The 16872-nt window shown below is 47.8% G+C and overlaps 7 protein-coding genes across 7 annotated transcripts; 3 read left to right on the forward strand and 4 right to left on the reverse strand.

The window, feature by feature from the left end:
• Positions 1-588: 588 nt before the first annotated feature.
• Positions 589-2079, forward strand: N7462_000512 (uncharacterized protein; the record flags this gene model as incomplete). Its single annotated transcript, XM_057072238.1, has 1 exon — positions 589-2079. The coding sequence occupies one exon, from the start codon at positions 589-591 to the stop codon at positions 2077-2079; it is 1491 nt and encodes a 496-aa protein (XP_056938768.1).
• Positions 2080-2575: 496 nt separating this feature from the next.
• Positions 2576-5637, forward strand: N7462_000513 (kinase-like domain-containing protein; the record flags this gene model as incomplete). Its single annotated transcript, XM_057072239.1, has 6 exons — positions 2576-2866; positions 2934-3562; positions 3619-4814; positions 4883-4921; positions 4981-5247; positions 5312-5637. The coding sequence occupies 6 exons, from the start codon at positions 2576-2578 to the stop codon at positions 5635-5637; spliced, it is 2748 nt and encodes a 915-aa protein (XP_056938769.1).
• A 1378-nt stretch (positions 5638-7015) lies between these two features.
• On the reverse strand, positions 7016-8022 carry N7462_000514 (Zn(II)2Cys6 transcription factor; the record flags this gene model as incomplete). The annotated part of the gene is made up of 2 exons (XM_057072240.1): positions 7016-7544; positions 7604-8022. 2 exons carry the CDS (start codon positions 8020-8022, stop codon positions 7016-7018), a joined length of 948 nt encoding a protein of 315 aa, XP_056938770.1.
• Positions 8023-9119: 1097 nt separating this feature from the next.
• N7462_000515 (uncharacterized protein) lies at positions 9120-9428 on the reverse strand (the record flags this gene model as incomplete). The annotated part of the gene is made up of 1 exon (XM_057072241.1): positions 9120-9428. One exon carries the CDS (start codon positions 9426-9428, stop codon positions 9120-9122), a length of 309 nt encoding a protein of 102 aa, XP_056938771.1.
• Positions 9429-10207: 779 nt separating this feature from the next.
• N7462_000516 (purine-cytosine permease family protein) lies at positions 10208-11820 on the reverse strand (the record flags this gene model as incomplete). Its single annotated transcript, XM_057072242.1, has 2 exons — positions 10208-11335; positions 11392-11820. The coding sequence occupies 2 exons, from the start codon at positions 11818-11820 to the stop codon at positions 10208-10210; spliced, it is 1557 nt and encodes a 518-aa protein (XP_056938772.1).
• Positions 11821-12457: 637 nt separating this feature from the next.
• On the reverse strand, positions 12458-14484 carry N7462_000517 (uncharacterized protein; the record flags this gene model as incomplete). The annotated part of the gene is made up of 3 exons (XM_057072243.1): positions 12458-12907; positions 12986-14358; positions 14451-14484. The coding sequence occupies 3 exons, from the start codon at positions 14482-14484 to the stop codon at positions 12458-12460; spliced, it is 1857 nt and encodes a 618-aa protein (XP_056938773.1).
• Positions 14485-15035: 551 nt separating this feature from the next.
• N7462_000518 (M20 family metallopeptidase) lies at positions 15036-16419 on the forward strand (the record flags this gene model as incomplete). Its single annotated transcript, XM_057072244.1, has 3 exons — positions 15036-15082; positions 15146-16006; positions 16062-16419. 3 exons carry the CDS (start codon positions 15036-15038, stop codon positions 16417-16419), a joined length of 1266 nt encoding a protein of 421 aa, XP_056938774.1.
• Between the last annotated feature and the right edge of the window lie 453 nt (positions 16420-16872).

Below are 16872 nucleotides of genomic sequence, written 5' to 3' on the forward strand. Positions count from 1 at the left end.
TGGGAAAACATCCATTTGCACTGCCCAAATTACCAGAAAACCAGTCCGCTACAGTGGAGGCTGACTCTTCGTTTCAACCCGAAATCACCTAGGGATAAACTGTCCCCCAAATGCTATTTTTTCCACGTACCCCTTGACTCTGAGGCTCATTGTGGCCAATGGGGCCAAATGTGTAGACGTCGGACCCCACTCGTCGTTCTGACTCCTGTTCGCCCGGGCATTTTTGGCGCCGCACCCCGCTCTTAGCCATTTAAGAAAGCCCAGCCCACAATAAATAGGCTGCGCTGAAAGCAAACGGAAGCGCCACCATTATATTTCTGAGATTGTGAGAAGACACCAGATATGTTGGATCCAGGGTCAATAGTGAGTATCGTTGAAACATGCTACAAGTAAGTGAAGCCACTGTACCATCCGAAGCTGTCGGTCCCGCTAAATGTATCCACGCACAGAGTTGGCGAAAAGATAGTCGACATATGCTCGACATGGAAGAATGCCGATAGAGAAGTAGAAAAGCGTGTGATAATTGTTGACAGCTGTTGGAATCGCACGAAGACCCAAGTTGCCTTTGTCAGCCGAATTGCATCTATCATGCCCCCCGAGCAGGTTCGATCGATGGATGATCTCTTGAACCAGCTGCTATTAAGTCTTTCATTGGCCGTAAACAACCTCGAGTCTGTGATAGAACAGAGCTCGGAGCCTCGACAAGGACGTTTTAGATTCGGCTTCAAGGCCAAGAAGGCTGCCTGGGTGTGGAAGAAGGAGGCGCTAGACGAGATTATATCCGAACTTGAGCTATGGCAACGTCGTTTTGACCCGTCATGGTATCTCCTCATCAAGATTGCCAGCCCAGTAATCGATCATGAGCTCGCAATAGCGAAGGCTACCGAGCCGAAGACACGCGGACCTGCAACGGCCGCGAAGAACCCTCTGACTCTGGCTGCCTCAGTACGAACTATACTATCGCCGTCGGTCGAACGGACAAGGTCACTCTTTCTCCCAGAGTTACAAATGGATTGGATGAATATCCCCTTCTCCGATGCAAAGGCAGGGCGCAGAGAAGGCGATAGCAAATGGTACGTGGTCGATTCTATCGAGTTTGGACAAGCCATCAAGGTTCGCGATATCGCCCGCGATGTTCGTGTTCTTGCCGCGAAGCTCTCGCAGGCTGATCCTTTGGCATTCGGCCTTTTGAATTGCAAGGGACTGGTCCCGATCCGGCGTCAGCCTGCATCACCAATGTCACCGCCGTTCGGATCGGAATTAACTCCTCCTTCTGCGATACCTCGTGCGCATTCACCGTCCCCGAATCAGAATGATTACTGTCGCTTCGATGTGATCTTCCGTATTCCGCAAGGAATGGAGGTTTTACAGTCACTCAGACAGCTATTACTGAACTCCGATGAGCAAATATCGCTGTCGAGAAAAATCAACATCTCTAGAGAAATTTGCAAAGCAGTTTGCTTTGTGAGCACCTTGGGGTTCGTCCATAAAAACATACGGCCGGAGTCAGTGCTATGCTTCGAGGATCCGGAAGCCACCAGGAGCCATGCGTTTCTGGTTGGATTCGATGCTTTCCGCGCTGCAGATGCTGGCACTATGATGGGTGGGGATATGAGCTGGGCTCGCAACGTTTACCGTCACCCTCGGCGACAGGGGATGGACCCCTCCGAAAAATATACCATGAAACACGACATCTATAGTCTCGGTGTGTGTTTACTAGAGATCGGCCTCTGGGAGTCATTTGTGGAGTATACTACCGACCTGGAGTTCGATGGCCCTCCCCAACCCAAATTTGGCAAATCCTACCATGACTTCAGGAAATGGAACCAAGAGCAAGGTGAAGCAGGCTCATTCAGTGCCTTGGCCTTCCAACTCAAGGACTTTTTGGTGGAACAAGCCTTGACGAGACTGTCCCCGCGGATGGGCGATAGATATAGGAGTGCCGTCATCTCCTGCCTGACAGTGCTGGACGAAGACAATGAAGACTTTGGAGGGCTGGAGGAAGAGGAGAGCGATGAAATTGTTGCAGTCCAATTTATTGAGAGAATTATGAAGACTCTTGATACAATCTCGCTGTAACAGGGAAGTCTACTGTTGATATGCACCTAGCTATTTGTCCATACACGCACAGACAAAAATCCAGAGACAATAACTGTCACGGGCACATAGTAGACGATATGGAGCAGCCGAAATGACGTGGTACTGTAGTAGGCAATAAGGGGCTTAAACTCCACCAGGGTGAACCCGTCGGTACCTTAGATCCATTTCGAGACGCCACGACTTGGGCCCCCAGCTGGGCCTCAAACTGCAGATGACCAGACACGTCGCACAGCCCCGGCGCTAACTATGCCCATCTCTGGAATATGGACCAATTAAACCATTTTCTGGAGCCCGTCAGGTATCGAGCATCGTATCTGCTTAAAACAATCCACGGCCATCCCAGTTGTATTTGACCCCACACCAATGCGATCGGCGAAAGAATCTAATTGACCGCCGGCTCTCAGGTTGTTTTTTGTTGTTCCTAACCTATCGGTCTTAATTTTCTGCCCCCCGCGCGGCCAAGGGCTCCAAGGCCATGGATCCATTCTCGAGCAATCGTCTACGGGAATGGAAATTGGAAACAACCTACGATGTCTCGGGAAATCGGTACCATCAGCGGTCTTCGGGCCCAGAGTCCTGGAAACCCGTGAAATGTCTGGGTAGCGGGTCATTCGGGGATGTTTGGGAAGAACACTGCATGTCGGGGCATTCACAGAACGCGGTGCGCGCGGTGAAAAAACTTCAGAAGCGCCAGTCAAAGTTCCTAGAGATGTCTCGACGGGAGCTTGACGCTCTAGTTACATTTTCTGACCCTCGTGTCCCTGAGGTAACGTGACGCAGGAGCTCTGCTCTTCACCCAGAAGCTAATAAGCTAATAAGACGCAAATCTTTAGTATACGAAATATTTTGTGCAGTTCCTCGGCTGGTTTGACGACAGTGATTCCTTCTTTATTGCAATGGAATTTTTGGCGCATGGTGATCTTCAGAAATTCATTACGAAGCCTCTTCCCGAGCTCGAAGCGGCATCGATTGTGGGTCAAGTCGCCCAGGCGCTCCAATATCTACACAAAAAGTCATTCGTGCATCGTGACATCAAGCCCTTGAATATTCTGGTTTCCTCCCCGGGGCCTACCTGGCACGTCAAAGTTGCCGACTTTGGAATCGCAAAAAACATAGACGGGACTGCACTCGGAACGCACTACATCGGATCATCTGGGTATATGGCGCCGGAGCTATACGGAGATTCTTCAGATGAATACACGGCAGCTGTCGATATTTGGTCACTTGGCGCGGTAAGCTTTTGCTTGCGCACTGGCTATCCTCCTTTCCGCACTATCAAGCAGTTGATGGACTATGCTCGAGATCATAGAGTTCACTTTCCCATCGGGCCGCTAGGGACCTCAAGTGGGTTCTGCGTGAACTTTGTGTTTGGTTGCATGCAGGAGCTCCCCGAAAGACGATTCACTATCGAGCACGTCCTTACCCACGAATGGCTGACGATGCAAGCGGCCGCTCCTGGAGGGTAAGTGCATATATGAACTTATACGCTGACTCGAATACCATACTAACATCTTGAAGTCCCGTAATAAGCGATGATTCGGCAACAAATTCGATGACGTGGAATATAGCTCCATCTAACGCCTGGTCAAATACATACAGCAGCACTGACAGCCAACAAACACAATCTCTTTCACCTTCGACACCTATGACAGAACCTGAAAGCGTGAGTTCATCTTCTGTAACCCCCAAAATCAAGAAGGATCAAACGCCAGGGGATGAACTATTTGCTGAGCTAGCAGAGCTCACGGTAAGAGACAGTGAAGAGGGACCGGATGGCAGAGTTGACGATAAAATTCTGGCCATGAAAACTATGGCGGACCTTGCAGCAAGGCATCTTCAGCACAAAAGATATCAAAAAGCGGAAATGATTGCAGAAGAAGTGCTCATTCTGAAAGAAGAAGAGTATGGCAAGATGAGCTTGGAAGCAACCGATTCGATGGTCGACCTCGCCGTCATATATCATGAACAAGGCAAGTACAATGACTGTGAAAGAGTTGAACAACAAGTTTTCGAACTGAGGCAGAAGCTCCTGGGTGAGAAACATCCGGACACAATTAAGGCTATGCAGGCATTAGCCAAAACATACTCCAGGGAAGGCCGAGTTGCACATTCAGAGAGACTTGCAAAACAGGCCCTCGAAATCTCGAAGGAGGTGCTAGGAGATAATCATCCGGACACAATTATGGCCATGGAAGATCTCTTAGTATTTTATCGCTCTCAAATGCGATTCACGGAATCACAAAACCTTGCATTTGAAGTCATCAGGTTACGGAGTCTTCGTTTTGGCCCCAGTCATCCTGATACCTTATTATCAATGGAGTCCCTTGCTGAGAACTTTACCGAACAAGGTAAATATGATTCATCAGCTCCTATCCGAGAGAAACTTGTGGAGTTGCGAAAACAAGCATTTGGGACCAAGGATCAGGGTACTATCTTCGCAATGGAAGCTCTTGCTCTGACATATCGTGAATTAAAAAAGTACAACGAGGCCGAGACAATCTACGAAGAAATATGGGTGCTCCAAAGGGAGGCTCTCGGACGTCATGACCCGTTGACTATAAAAGCGTTGGATAATTTGACTGCAATACATCGCAGACAAGATAGAGAAACAGGAACAAATAAACAACACAGGCAAAACCCTCCAATGATTCAAGACAGCCTAGGAGAGTTTAATAGGGTGAAAGCCAAGCAAAGACCTAACCTACGAGTGACTGGTACGTGGAACTTTCTCGATCTTGGTGCTTGGCTTGGTCACTATTGAATTGGCTAACATTTTCTTCAGTAATCGCTGCTGAAGGTCTCTACAAGAAAGATATTTTCCGTGAGAGAGCCAATCGAGTTTGTTTAATGGAATATGGACTAACCACACGTTTCATGTAGGCTTTCCGGACCCATTCGCCAGGTTCAATGTACTAGATGGTCCTACACCGGAGAAAATTCAGGTTCATCGAACAGAGGTGAGAAAAGCAACCCTGAAGCCGCGTTGGAATCAGCGTTTCGACATCAGGGTCAATGATGATAGCATATTGGCATTCGAAGTGCTTGATCAAAAGAAACACAAGAAAAAAGATCAAGGAACTCTAGGTGTTGTTAGTGTCCGGGTTGGCAATGTGATAAATTTGGCCGGGGATCCTGAACCTGGGAAACGTAGGCTGAACTCGCCCATTCATAATCAAAATCAATCAGTCCGCATGTTAACTGAACACCTTAGTTTTTCGAATCTTGCGTCTCAGCCCATCCAATGGCAAAATGATTGCCCACGGAGTGCTGATGATATACCTCTCGACCGACCTTTCCGAACCCCTTGTCAAAGAAGCCTCCACGTCCGAGCCCATCGCCAGTACTATACCACCTTCCAAACGGGAATCGAGCATCTCATCAAGCCCCGTGAGACCCCCAAATGTCAATCCTTTTCAGGACACTCAGGGTTTTTTACCCGCTGGCTGGGAAGTTCGGGAGGACTCTAGTGGTAGAGCTTACTATGTTAATCATATCACGAGGAAAACTAGTTGGACTAGGCCTGATAAAAACCAATAAATCTGGGTGTGATTGCGCAAGAGAGAGGAAGAAATGATTGAAGTCCAAGGAAAATCCTAGGAGCCAAAATGACGTTAATGGTGATTCTATTTTTTGACAAGATAATTAGGAATGTAAACTGAAATATTAAGGCGCCTCTGAGCTCATTTAAATCATCTCCCAGGTTCTCCATGAAGTCAAGCCATTTATTGCTTGCTGTAGGCATTTCGATTAGACCTAGGCCCTTTCTACCCGGTGGTGGAAACTCTTGATTGCAAAGCCTCCCGGTTCTTGGGCAACATCAACATCAATGTATTCCAGGGGTATGTATTCAGTGATCTCAAAGGTACATTTGTACTTTTGATGAATATATTCTGATGATAACTGATGCCCTCTTCAATGTTTTCAGATCTGGCATGCTGAAAATGTGTTGCTTAATGATACACGTTGTCTGGGGCGTTTGGTACAGGTCTGGTGGCAGAAGTCCCGCAACAACCTTTCAATTTCGTTGTTCAAGGGCGTATAGTGCCTACATTGGAAGTTCGTAGAAGATTGATGCTTGAAAATTCGAAAGAACTCTTAGATTGGTGTATTGTCATTTTCAAGGTTATGGCTGAAGAGGTCGTTTGCTTTAGATAGGCATGACTGCGGCAGTAGATCTAAGTAGCTTTGTTCGTGACTGTTAACATTTTTGAGCCCACGAAAAGTACTCAACAGCTCCTGGAGAGCCACTTGATACGATTCACCATTGTAGATGTTATCATATAGATATTCGGCACAAAGAAATAAGGGGATGGGTGTCAAAGGATGGACCTGTACATTATTTTATTGGCGATAATGAAATTTGAGAACAGCTTGTAACTTACTTTGGAGAATGGTAGCTCGCAAAGGATCAAAGCGAGGCGTTGAATATATCTAGAGGCGTTCAATGCTTTGTTCTCATAATCCAATGCTTCATTACCATTAGGACTTGCTTTTGACTGTCTCATGGATTTGTAGAAGTGAAGTATCGTGACGTGACCAAGAATATTGGCAAAAAGTAGCAAGGGGTCATAAGCGTCATTGGGAGATGGGTAGCACTCTGACAAAATTTGAAGTCTGGCTTCAAGAAGGTTGTCCAGCCATGCACGCTGGTCTGCCCAGTCCAGTGACATGTCCCCATAGGCTTTAGATATGTTATATTGCTGGCTTTGAAGTAAGCTTCGACCCCATATCGTGGCAAGTATAAGGCACTCGTTGAAGGAAGATTGTAATCGGAGGGTTGGGTCGCCTATGGCTTCAGATAAGAAGGGCCCTAGTTCGTTCTCTCCATTTTGGAACGCAAAATCTGGAGCTGGCAGCCGAGTGCAAATCTAGGAATGCCAGATTAGTCTTTACTCAAAAAATGTACTCCAGGGCACTACCTTACCACATGCTCATTCAACGTAATGGGCCAATCGTCGCGCATGCTTAGGATATGATCAAGGAAGTAGGCACTCCAAAAAATTCGGCGTCTCTCTTCCAACTCGATGTGGTCAATACAGTAAGAGGAGGGAGATTCAAATTTCTCAAGTGGGCTATCAATCTCATGATATCGCATGGCTTGCACTAATCGGAAAGCCCTTCCAACACTCATCCAGGCTTGTCGATGATAAGTTCGCATGCACTCGAAAACAACAATTAGAACCCATGCCTGAGCAAGCTCCTTGCTAGCATTGATATTGTTGTTGACTCCGAGGCTTAAGGATTCCAGTAACCTCTTAGTCTCTTGATATAAAGGCTCAACCATATCATAAAATTGAGGTGAAAGAAGCGAAGCGAGGGTCCAGATTGCATATTGCAAGCACTTCTGAGGGTCTGTCTTGGCACTAGATTTAGACCATGCGAGATATCGTCGTTGGTGGAGAATGGGCATGGACTGGTGTACTCGGTCTAGATAAAGTTGGTCACTAGTAAAAAAGAGTCCCATTAGCTCTCATGTCACGATGGATAGAATGTCCTTGCTTACAGTTCACTTTGTAAGATTTTTGAAGGTAGCGCAAACTCATGAGAGCGCGGGTTCTGTGGCGAAGAGGTTACTGGTGCCCCCAGAGATGATATATTTGTCGTTTCTACAGGCGATGACAAGACGGTGTGTTCGCCAGTGCTTCGACAATCGCCTTGCAGCTCCTCCTGGTTCAAGTTATGCCCAGCAACAATAGATTCCAAATATGCAATGCGATTCTTCAGTACTTTCAAGTGTCCCTTTTTGGGTCCCCGGGTACTACGTTTGGTGATCTCACAAGCAATGCCCGCGTCCTGGCACACGCCGCAGTGAGGCTGTTGTCCATCGCAGCGTAATTTCCGACGCCTACATTCTTCGCATGCCGCACCAGGACGCTGGCGATGGGTTGACGCTGGTGCTGCTCGGGTCATTCTGGTGGCCATGATGAGCGAATATGGCGGGTGACGGACTTTCATTTTGCCCATTTGAAGAGTCAGGGGCAGAGGCTGAGATTGGGGGCCAAAGTGCTAATGCAAAGATGGGGAACACGTTGTTTCCGGCTTCGAATTATACTTGATTGAGCTACTACTACCAGTCCATTATTTTCCATTATCCGCTTTGATTAGCCAAATTTTTATCATTTCGGGGAAGACAAATAGATACTCTGTGGTGAGTCAAAGAATAGAAACTCCGAGCCGAAAAGAAACTCCGGCACCGAAGCGGATTGCATCGCGAAGAGGTCAACAATTGGATGGTTCCGCCCTGTATTATCTAACAATGAATTTGCAATCTTCGCTAAGAAACATTTTCTGAGACTCAAACAGCTAAATTTTCAAAGCAAGGTCGCATCTCCAATATTGTTGTCGGTGCCGTAAGTGATTCCTAGCGAAAGATTCCCTCAAATAAGCATTAATTTCGATCCTCCTTCAAGGTCTCAATTGATTTTCATGAATTCTAAATGAGATACTATCGTAAAGAGATTTATTCTTTACATTTTTCCTTCCATTCATGAGTAAAAAGTAACATAGCGAAACGCTCAAATGGGTATGACATGTACAAAATGTAAAGAGCTCGAATCCCACTAAAATGTGGCGAGCAATGGGCACACATGCGATTCAGGTATTCACCAAGACGTGTGATAGTAATGATTTCCACCTAAAACAGTCGATCAGATAGCACAGGCCGGTAGATGGATAGTTCCAGAGGCGTGGTAGATTTGAGATTACTACCAGTTGCATTGAATAGCGGAAAGAGGCACAGCAGGTGTGTGATGGATGGCTGGTCGGTGTCCATGACCAATCAAGCTGAAGCTGTCCATTTAGGCTGGTGGATATAGGACAAAATGTTGGTAGTCCAAAGTACGCCCTTATCGCACAGTTGATAGCCCGAGGTTCGAATTTCAAGGCGTAAGCCGCTGTTTTCTTGCGGTGCAACCATCGAACCGTCTTTTGGGGTCTAGCCGCCAGTGCTTGCTGTGCATGGCGTCTCTGTCTGCTAACCTCTCCATCACCGTGGAGAAAGGTAAGATCGGGTGTGCCCTTTACCACCCACCAGGGCGCCCCCCTCCGGGACCTCCAAAGCCACCGCCACCACCACCTCCTCCGGGGCCCCCAAAGCCCCCACCGCCACCCGGGCCGCCAAAGCCTGGGCCACCACCCCCAGGGCCACCGAAGCCCCCATGTCCTCCTGGACCACCAAAGCCGCCGCCGAATCCCCCACCGGCGAGGTGAGGAGGGCCGCCAAAGCCACCGCCGAAGCCACCTGGAGGCCCATGATGATGTGGACGAGGCCCGGGTCCAGGTTCAAATCCACCGCCCATGTATCGAGGAGAAGAGAAACAGCCGCCCATTGTGATATGATAGGATGGGTTGGAAGCGATCTGATAAGATATGAATAGAGCGATTTCCGGTCAAAGTCGTAGTTTTGGTATAGAATTCTTCAACGGAAGATAAAGCCAAGAAGATAGATTTGATTGAGACTGGAAGATAATCTGTCAATCTGCGAGCATCTTCAATCTCCTATATGTGTTTCGACTTTGGAAGTATTCGTCATCGCCAAGACACTATCCAGGATGTTCTATGGTTCATCCAAGGAATGGTGCCTGTGGCCCTGCAAAGTGCTAGGAATTTGCCACGTTTGACGCGGCCCGGATCTCAGCCACTTTCAGATCAGGGGCGTGTCCCTGATTATTGCTGCAGTCCCTTCGTTAAATCATCGGCAGACCATGGACTGTTTAATGCACAGGGCTGAGCAGGGACCTTTTGTGCCGGAATTCCGTAGGGCTGATCGATCGCCCAATCAGCATCCCGAATCGTGCTAAGCCACACTCCACACGCCGAAAGACTCTGCCGGGGGAAAATGTCCAAAATTAGGATCTGCTGTGAACGGGTTTAAAGTTTTTTATTTTTCTGAATTTGTGGATTGAGCAGTATTTTTGGAGGTGGCTAATTATAATAAAATACAATGACGATACCAAATGGATTCTCGACAAGCATAGGCAAGAGCTGGTAGATCAAGGTGATCATTAGGGGGAAGCCTTGGAGACCCTCTCTAGTTCATTCCGTATTTCTACCAGTGCTCAATTCCTTTCATGGATTCTAAGGGAAACAAGGCCTTTATCTTTGTCTCTTACCGCTGAAATCTTTTGAGCTCCAGCCACCGGAGCGGAGGGTAAACCAACATGGCCCATGAGACACCAACCCAGATGCCCAAGTCTGAGCCGTAGTCCCCAACCATCCTGGCAATTGGCCCAGTCCACCATACCTCATCCATGGAGACAATGGCTCCCGCCCAACCAATTAGGAAAGCTGACAATGCCGCAATGCCTACTGGCAGCTTTGACGGTGTTGACCAAGCATCCCAGTCAAACCCGAGCTTTCGTCGGAAGACACAGTGCTCTTCGATCGCAATTGTTAAATAGATAGTGACCCAATATCCCATCAGCGAAAGGAAATTATCGAAGATATCGTACAAGTAATTTCTACCACCCAACGCGCAAGCGGCGTATATCACGACACCGACACACGACCAAAACCATCGTGGAAGTCGTGCGAGATGTCTTCCCATGATCTGGAAGCCAAGGGACGCAGAATAGGTCCCCGGGATATTGTTGGCAATGAGGCCGAGCGCAATGAGAACACCCATGAATTTACCGAATCCGCTGAGGCCCTCATAGCCTGCCAGGATCAAAGCCCCAGATGAGGTGGCATAAGCGGATTCCCACGAGGCATGAGTGAGAGTGCCAGAGGCGAGCCCAACACCGAGCAAATTCGCAAAAGTCAAAGCCAGCCCGACACCCAAGAATGTCATGAGAAAGGTCTTCAATCTGGATGTAGTGGGCGGGAAATATACGAAGAAATCAGCACCGGCTGGTGCCCATGCCACCGATGCGGACAGACAAAGTGAGAAGAATGATAAGCGGTTCCCAGCGATAGTTTCGGGCGTACCAGATGACACTATCGACGTGTCAAACTTGGGCCCTGCAGAGCCAACCAAGACAAACGCAGCGATGAGCTGGGGAATCCAGGCCCATTTTTCATATATGTGGAATACTCGCATTCCAAATAATACTACCACCCAGGTCACAATGGCAATAATGATGATTCCGACAACAACGGACATAGAGCCACCTGCAACAGCGGAAAGAACCTGTCCACCGACTAGACAGTCAATCATACCATATCCCAACATAATAATGATATTCAAAAGACATGCGATCTTGCTAGGATAGTAGCCCATGAAATATCGGGCGACAACCTGTTCTATTTAGCCACTCCTGTTTCATGTGAATGAAAGAAGATAAATCTGCGCACCATAGTTCGATTTCCACTGGCCGGTCCAAACGTTCCCATATATGCAACACCTACAGCACCTAGCAGAGCCCCAAATGTTGCACAGAGTGCCGAGTCAACAAATCCCAAAGAGTACGAAAGAGGGCCCATCATGCCCAAAGCCATATTATTGGCCGTGATGTTGGTGCTAAACCAAAGGAGGGACATCTGTAGGTAGTCACTGGCTCTCATGTCTTTCCTTTCCTCGAGTGGAACGCGTTCAATCCCACGGGTTTCAAAAAATTCAATCGACGTTAGCCAAAGGTTGAAGCGGCTGAAGATATTTCCCGGCGGTGCAGCCGTAGACTTTGCAGGGGATACATCGACAAGAGTACTTTTGACCGATGGTCCCTGGAGGACCGCAGAGCTTTGGAGCCCTTTCTCTTCGTCCATCGTAGGTTGGGTCATCATGCTGGCTTCTTGGATGTGTCACCGGAGAAAAATTATCGGGGCGGGAAGGCGCCCCCGCTTCTCTCCTGATTGTTAGGACCCACCCGCATTGCTTAGCTTGCTTGTTTGTGATAAGGCCGCGGTGGCTGACACGCAGAGTCGAAATAACTTTACGGGAAAATTACATCGAATAAAAACAATATACACTACGTATTATTTGAGATAATTGATTCCAAGTGGCTTTATATATTCTAGGAGCTAGTGAAGAAAACCCCCTACACAGGTGTCACTACAGCCACAGCCGAATGATCTCGATTATTGATTCAATCGCGCGCGTCATAGTTTATAATAGGACGAGATATATACCCAGGTCTGTCACATTATTTTCCCATCAAAAGCAGACATCTGGACTTCATATTTTTGTGCAATCAACAGGTTCAAGCTATTTAATAGCATATTCTGGCAAGCTCTTCAAAAATAGCCTCTTCGATATTGACCCACTTTATGACGAAGGCCGAGCTTCTGTGAAGTCTGATCACATTGATGGCAATGAAATCTTTCTCCGAAAATTAAGATTATCATGTTCCGAAAAATATTCTATTCAAATATTTTGAAGTGATTACGGTAATTCGTTTGTGCGGTCATATTGTCTCGTTGCCTAAAAAAACCCATCTCTGTCATAGGCATACGGAGGGCTGCCTCGGATAATCTCATCAAAACGTCTACTGATTCGGCTGAAGTTTTGCCCATAGCGTCCGAGTTCTCGAAGTCGAATCGATACCCAGTCTTGGTAAATCTGATCCGAAGTCGCGATCCCGGCTAGAAATAGAGGCCAGGTAATCCGCACCATGAGCCGAGGTCGGCTGCGGTGGAGTTGTAAACTCAGTTCAAGGACGTGCGAAACAGCCGTCTGAAGGGGGATCAAGGTATTCCGCACTTGAGTTTCTGGGCGGTTGTTGAGAACATCCTGAAAACAGAGATGGAAGAATACGATTGTGCTGTAGAATGTTATGGTGGCCCAGTGAATTGTTTCCATGACACGACGGCCATCGCCAATCGACTCGCATGTAGTCGAGCTTTTGGCAGATCCAAGAACTGTGTCGTACTCCTGTAGTTTTGTTAGACCATGCAAGATGAATAGGAACGAATTTGGATTTTGCAAGGCTCTAAGGCTCGCATGACTTACTACGGATATTGTATAAATCTCATCAATGATCTGTTGGTACGGGGAATGGTCACTAGGGATCGAGACTGACGCAGTGCCTTGTTTGAACAGCTCTGTGATTTTAAACTGAACGACATGGCTGCGGTGGTATAAAGTAAGACTGGGAAGATTTTCCATATCATCTAACCGGGCAGACATTGGGTATTCATCGCCCCAGAAGCGAGCCGGGGATTGTCTGCTTATTCTGTATAACTCCGGTAACGTGATAGATATAGTACTATCAACGTCGGCTGTTTCCGTTAAAAAAGATTGATATATATCGGTGTCGAGCCTTCCTGTGGTAGGGGCAAAGAAAAGAGCACCGGGCGTGAAAAAATAGAGGGTCCAAAGTAGAAACAAAGGTACAGAGGTGCGACGAAGCCCCTCAAATGTATCGTCAGACTCGGTCGCGAAGACGGCCGAGTCTTTGGTAACTTGTTTCTTACCGGGTTTATCCGGCTGTCGACTGATTTGGAGCTGTTGATCAACTTCACTGTGAAAAGTTTTTGGTGAGGGATGTGATGCCAAAGGAATTTGGTGTTCAGCAGGCGAATAGCGATTTTGCAACAGAGGGACGATTTTATTCTGTAAAAGGCTTTCGATGCCCTTTATATGAATGTTGATAGCGGTTGCGCCGCTACCGAAGCGGTTTTCGTAGTCTATCATCAACCAAAGCGTGATAAAGATCGCTTCAATCTTTTGTATAGGATTTGCGTTCTGCTTTAGGGCATGCCGGAGGCTCGACAGCGCCCGACCATAATGCATCCGTCCATCCAGCTCGCAGGAATCGACCCTCTCGCAATTTCCGCTCAAGACTTTTTGATCGTAAAGCCGCGATCGATGAATCTCCTGGGCTGTACTTGCCAGAATCATGCTCATGACCATAGGCTCATTAACGGCAATTTTTCGATAGGCATAGGACATTGCCGACCACGGCCAGTGCTTCCCAAGCATCACAACCAAAGTGGAAGATTCAAGATAGCTCAGACAGTCTCGATCAAAAGGCGATAGCGTTAAGGAATTGGCGGCCTGTATACTTCCATCTGAAGCGCCACTACTTATTCGCGCAGGTAACAGTAGCGCATTGAAGGTCCCAATTGGCGACTGTCCGCCCGATCGCTTTCGTACGACCTGATCACTAGAAATATTGCGGCCATGGTTCGACAGCCTATCCGAATCTTTATTCGAACCTGTCGAAGTAGATGTGCCTATTGACTTGCGCGGAATTGGACCGCCTTTCCATTCACACTTGATCTGGGCTGCTGCGCAGCGTCTGCACTGCGGCTCCGCCTGGCCCTGAACTTGCTGTTTCTCCTCGTCGCATTTGATTTTGCGAATGCGACATGTACGGCAACCTGGACAACTTCGTAAGCTATCCTATGAGCCATAAAATCAAGCCAAAGTATTTGAGAGTCGAGGATATACGTGCAGTCGTGTGGATTCTTACCGGTCTTGGAGCGTGTCTTGCCTTGCTTGTGCATTATGTGAGTGCCGATCGTTCCGATTCCAACTCCCCCCACTCCTCAGGGTCACCGGCCCGGCGCAGGGCTCCGGGATGCGCGCAAATCTGGAGAAAAAGAAATTAGGCTATGAGGATTTAGGCGACCCTATCGCTAAGTGGGTGATGGTAAGTTTGAAGTACAAGGCTGCAATCATGCAGTGAAGAAGGGAGAAAAGTGGAGGCCGGAGAAGAATAGCGCCCTTATCTGCCGAGCGTAGGCGCAAGCGTCGCCTGGGGTGCCAGTTTTTGCTGCCGAACGATAAGGGCGGTGCCGACCTGCTTTTGCCGATTGGCTGAGTCGGCAGCGTCTTCTAACCGTATCAAGCAGCGCGATGCGTTGCCGAGAAACAGAGTAGATTCAGGCGGGGAAATCGTCGACTAAAAGATGGACATTCCAAGGCCCTGGAAGACTCCGGAAGATGGTTGACTCCGGCGTCTATTTCTGTTCCTTATAAAATCACGGTCCATTCCTATCATCCCGCCGCGCCGCCATCAGGATTACGCGATTGCCGATCGAAGAACCCATTCACCATGCACGTTCCTGAATCCCAACGACCTTTTCTGGAGGGGTGCAGAAGGTACTCAGTCAATATGAGGAGCAACTGAAGGATATCAACCACAAAGTAAATATATCACTAAAGCATATTCACAATAAATAGAGAGAGAAAAGAGACAAGAACTAACGGTCACCAGATTTGGTCGAATCCCGAGCTCGCTTATAAGGAATACCAAGCTCACGACCATATCTGCGAGCTTTTCGAAAGTCTCCAATCAAATGGCTATCAGGTTCGGCGAAAGGCCTACGGCCTTGAAACTGCTCTTGAAATCGAGTACACGCATGGCAAAGGTGGTCGGGTAATCGCATTCAATGCCGAATACGATGCTCTACCAGGTATTGGCCATGCCTGTGGTCATAATCTGATCGCAACTAGTTCGATTGCAGCATTTATTGCCACGTGCGAGGCAATGAAGGTGCATGCCGAGTCAACTGGTACCCCTGGATTTACCGTGCGGCTGCTAGGCACTCCTGCTGAAGAGTCGGGAGGCGGCAAGGTGAAAATGATCGATGCGGGTGCTTATAAAGATGTGGATGCCTGCTTGATGGTGCACCCGGTCCCAATGGCTCCAGGGGCCCCCGATTTACATGGTATGGCAACGGTAATTCAAGGAGGCTTTTTGGCCAATGATAAGGTGAAGATTACTTTTACCGGCAAGCCAGCGCATGCTGCAGCGGCCCCATGGGAAGGCATCAATGCATTAGATGCCGTAGTATCTGCCTATGTGAACATTAGTCTTCTCCGACAGCAGATTCTTCCCAGCCAGAAAATCCATGGTGTCATTGTGAACGGAGGTGATCGACCGAACATTATTCCTATGTCGGCGACAGTGGATTATTATATCCGGTCACCTACAAAGAAGTCTCTGAAGACTTTGACGGAGAAAGTAGTCAAATGTTTTGAGGCCGCGGCAACTGCAACAGGCTGCAAAGTCGAATTTGATTGGTATGGGCTTAAATCCCGTGTCTCATTTTTCTCAAACTTCTAACACTTTATTCAGGGGTATCTCCTATGACGATCTCAAGAGCAATGTGCCAATTTGTGAGAACTATGTCTCTGCCATGCGAGCAATGGGTTACCACACCTTGCTCGATAACTCAGAACAAAAAGGCGCTTTGGCTGGAGCATCCACTGACATGGGTAATTTATCATATGTCGTCCCCGGATTTCATGGGATTTTCTGCATCCCGGCCAAAGGTGTTAATCATACCCCCGAGTTTACTGGTGGTGCGGGATCACCAGAGGCTTTTGCAAGAGCTACGCAATGTGCAGCTGGAATGGCTGTTGTGGCGTGTCAGATTCTAGTGGACGACAAGTTTGCCGAGGATGTTAAGAAGGATTTCGAACGCGAGCGATAGGGAAACAATATTAGTCAATAATAAATCTCAAATTGAAATATCTATCTATCAAATCAAGATACCTCCACTCCCTCTCCCTCGGCATCTTGACATCTCAATCGTAGCTACGCGAATCGACCCCTGGATTTTATTAGCGGGTATCAATCTTATCCTCCTTCACTTCCAATCACAACGAGCCAACCTTCCATTTTGACCAGATAGATGTCCCCTTGTGTTGCCGCCACAAGTTTAATCCTGCCAAGACCCCAAAGACCTTGCCGATCTAGCCAATAGCAAAACTCCCGAGGATGGCCCGCCAGATGGTTTGTTATCAAAGGATTTAGTTTTGCGGGGATAGATTTATCTTGGCGCGTGAGGGGTGTCAAGTGCGCGCAAAGTTACTACGTCTTGAGGAGACATAAATAGAGTAGTCAAGACTGATTCTTGTGAAAATAATATTACGATCCAAATTTG

Source organism: Penicillium macrosclerotiorum (assembly GCF_028827735.1).
Source record: "Penicillium macrosclerotiorum strain IBT 26536 chromosome Unknown utg000001l_segment0_segment0, whole genome shotgun sequence".
NCBI lineage: Eukaryota > Fungi > Ascomycota > Eurotiomycetes > Eurotiales > Aspergillaceae > Penicillium > Penicillium macrosclerotiorum.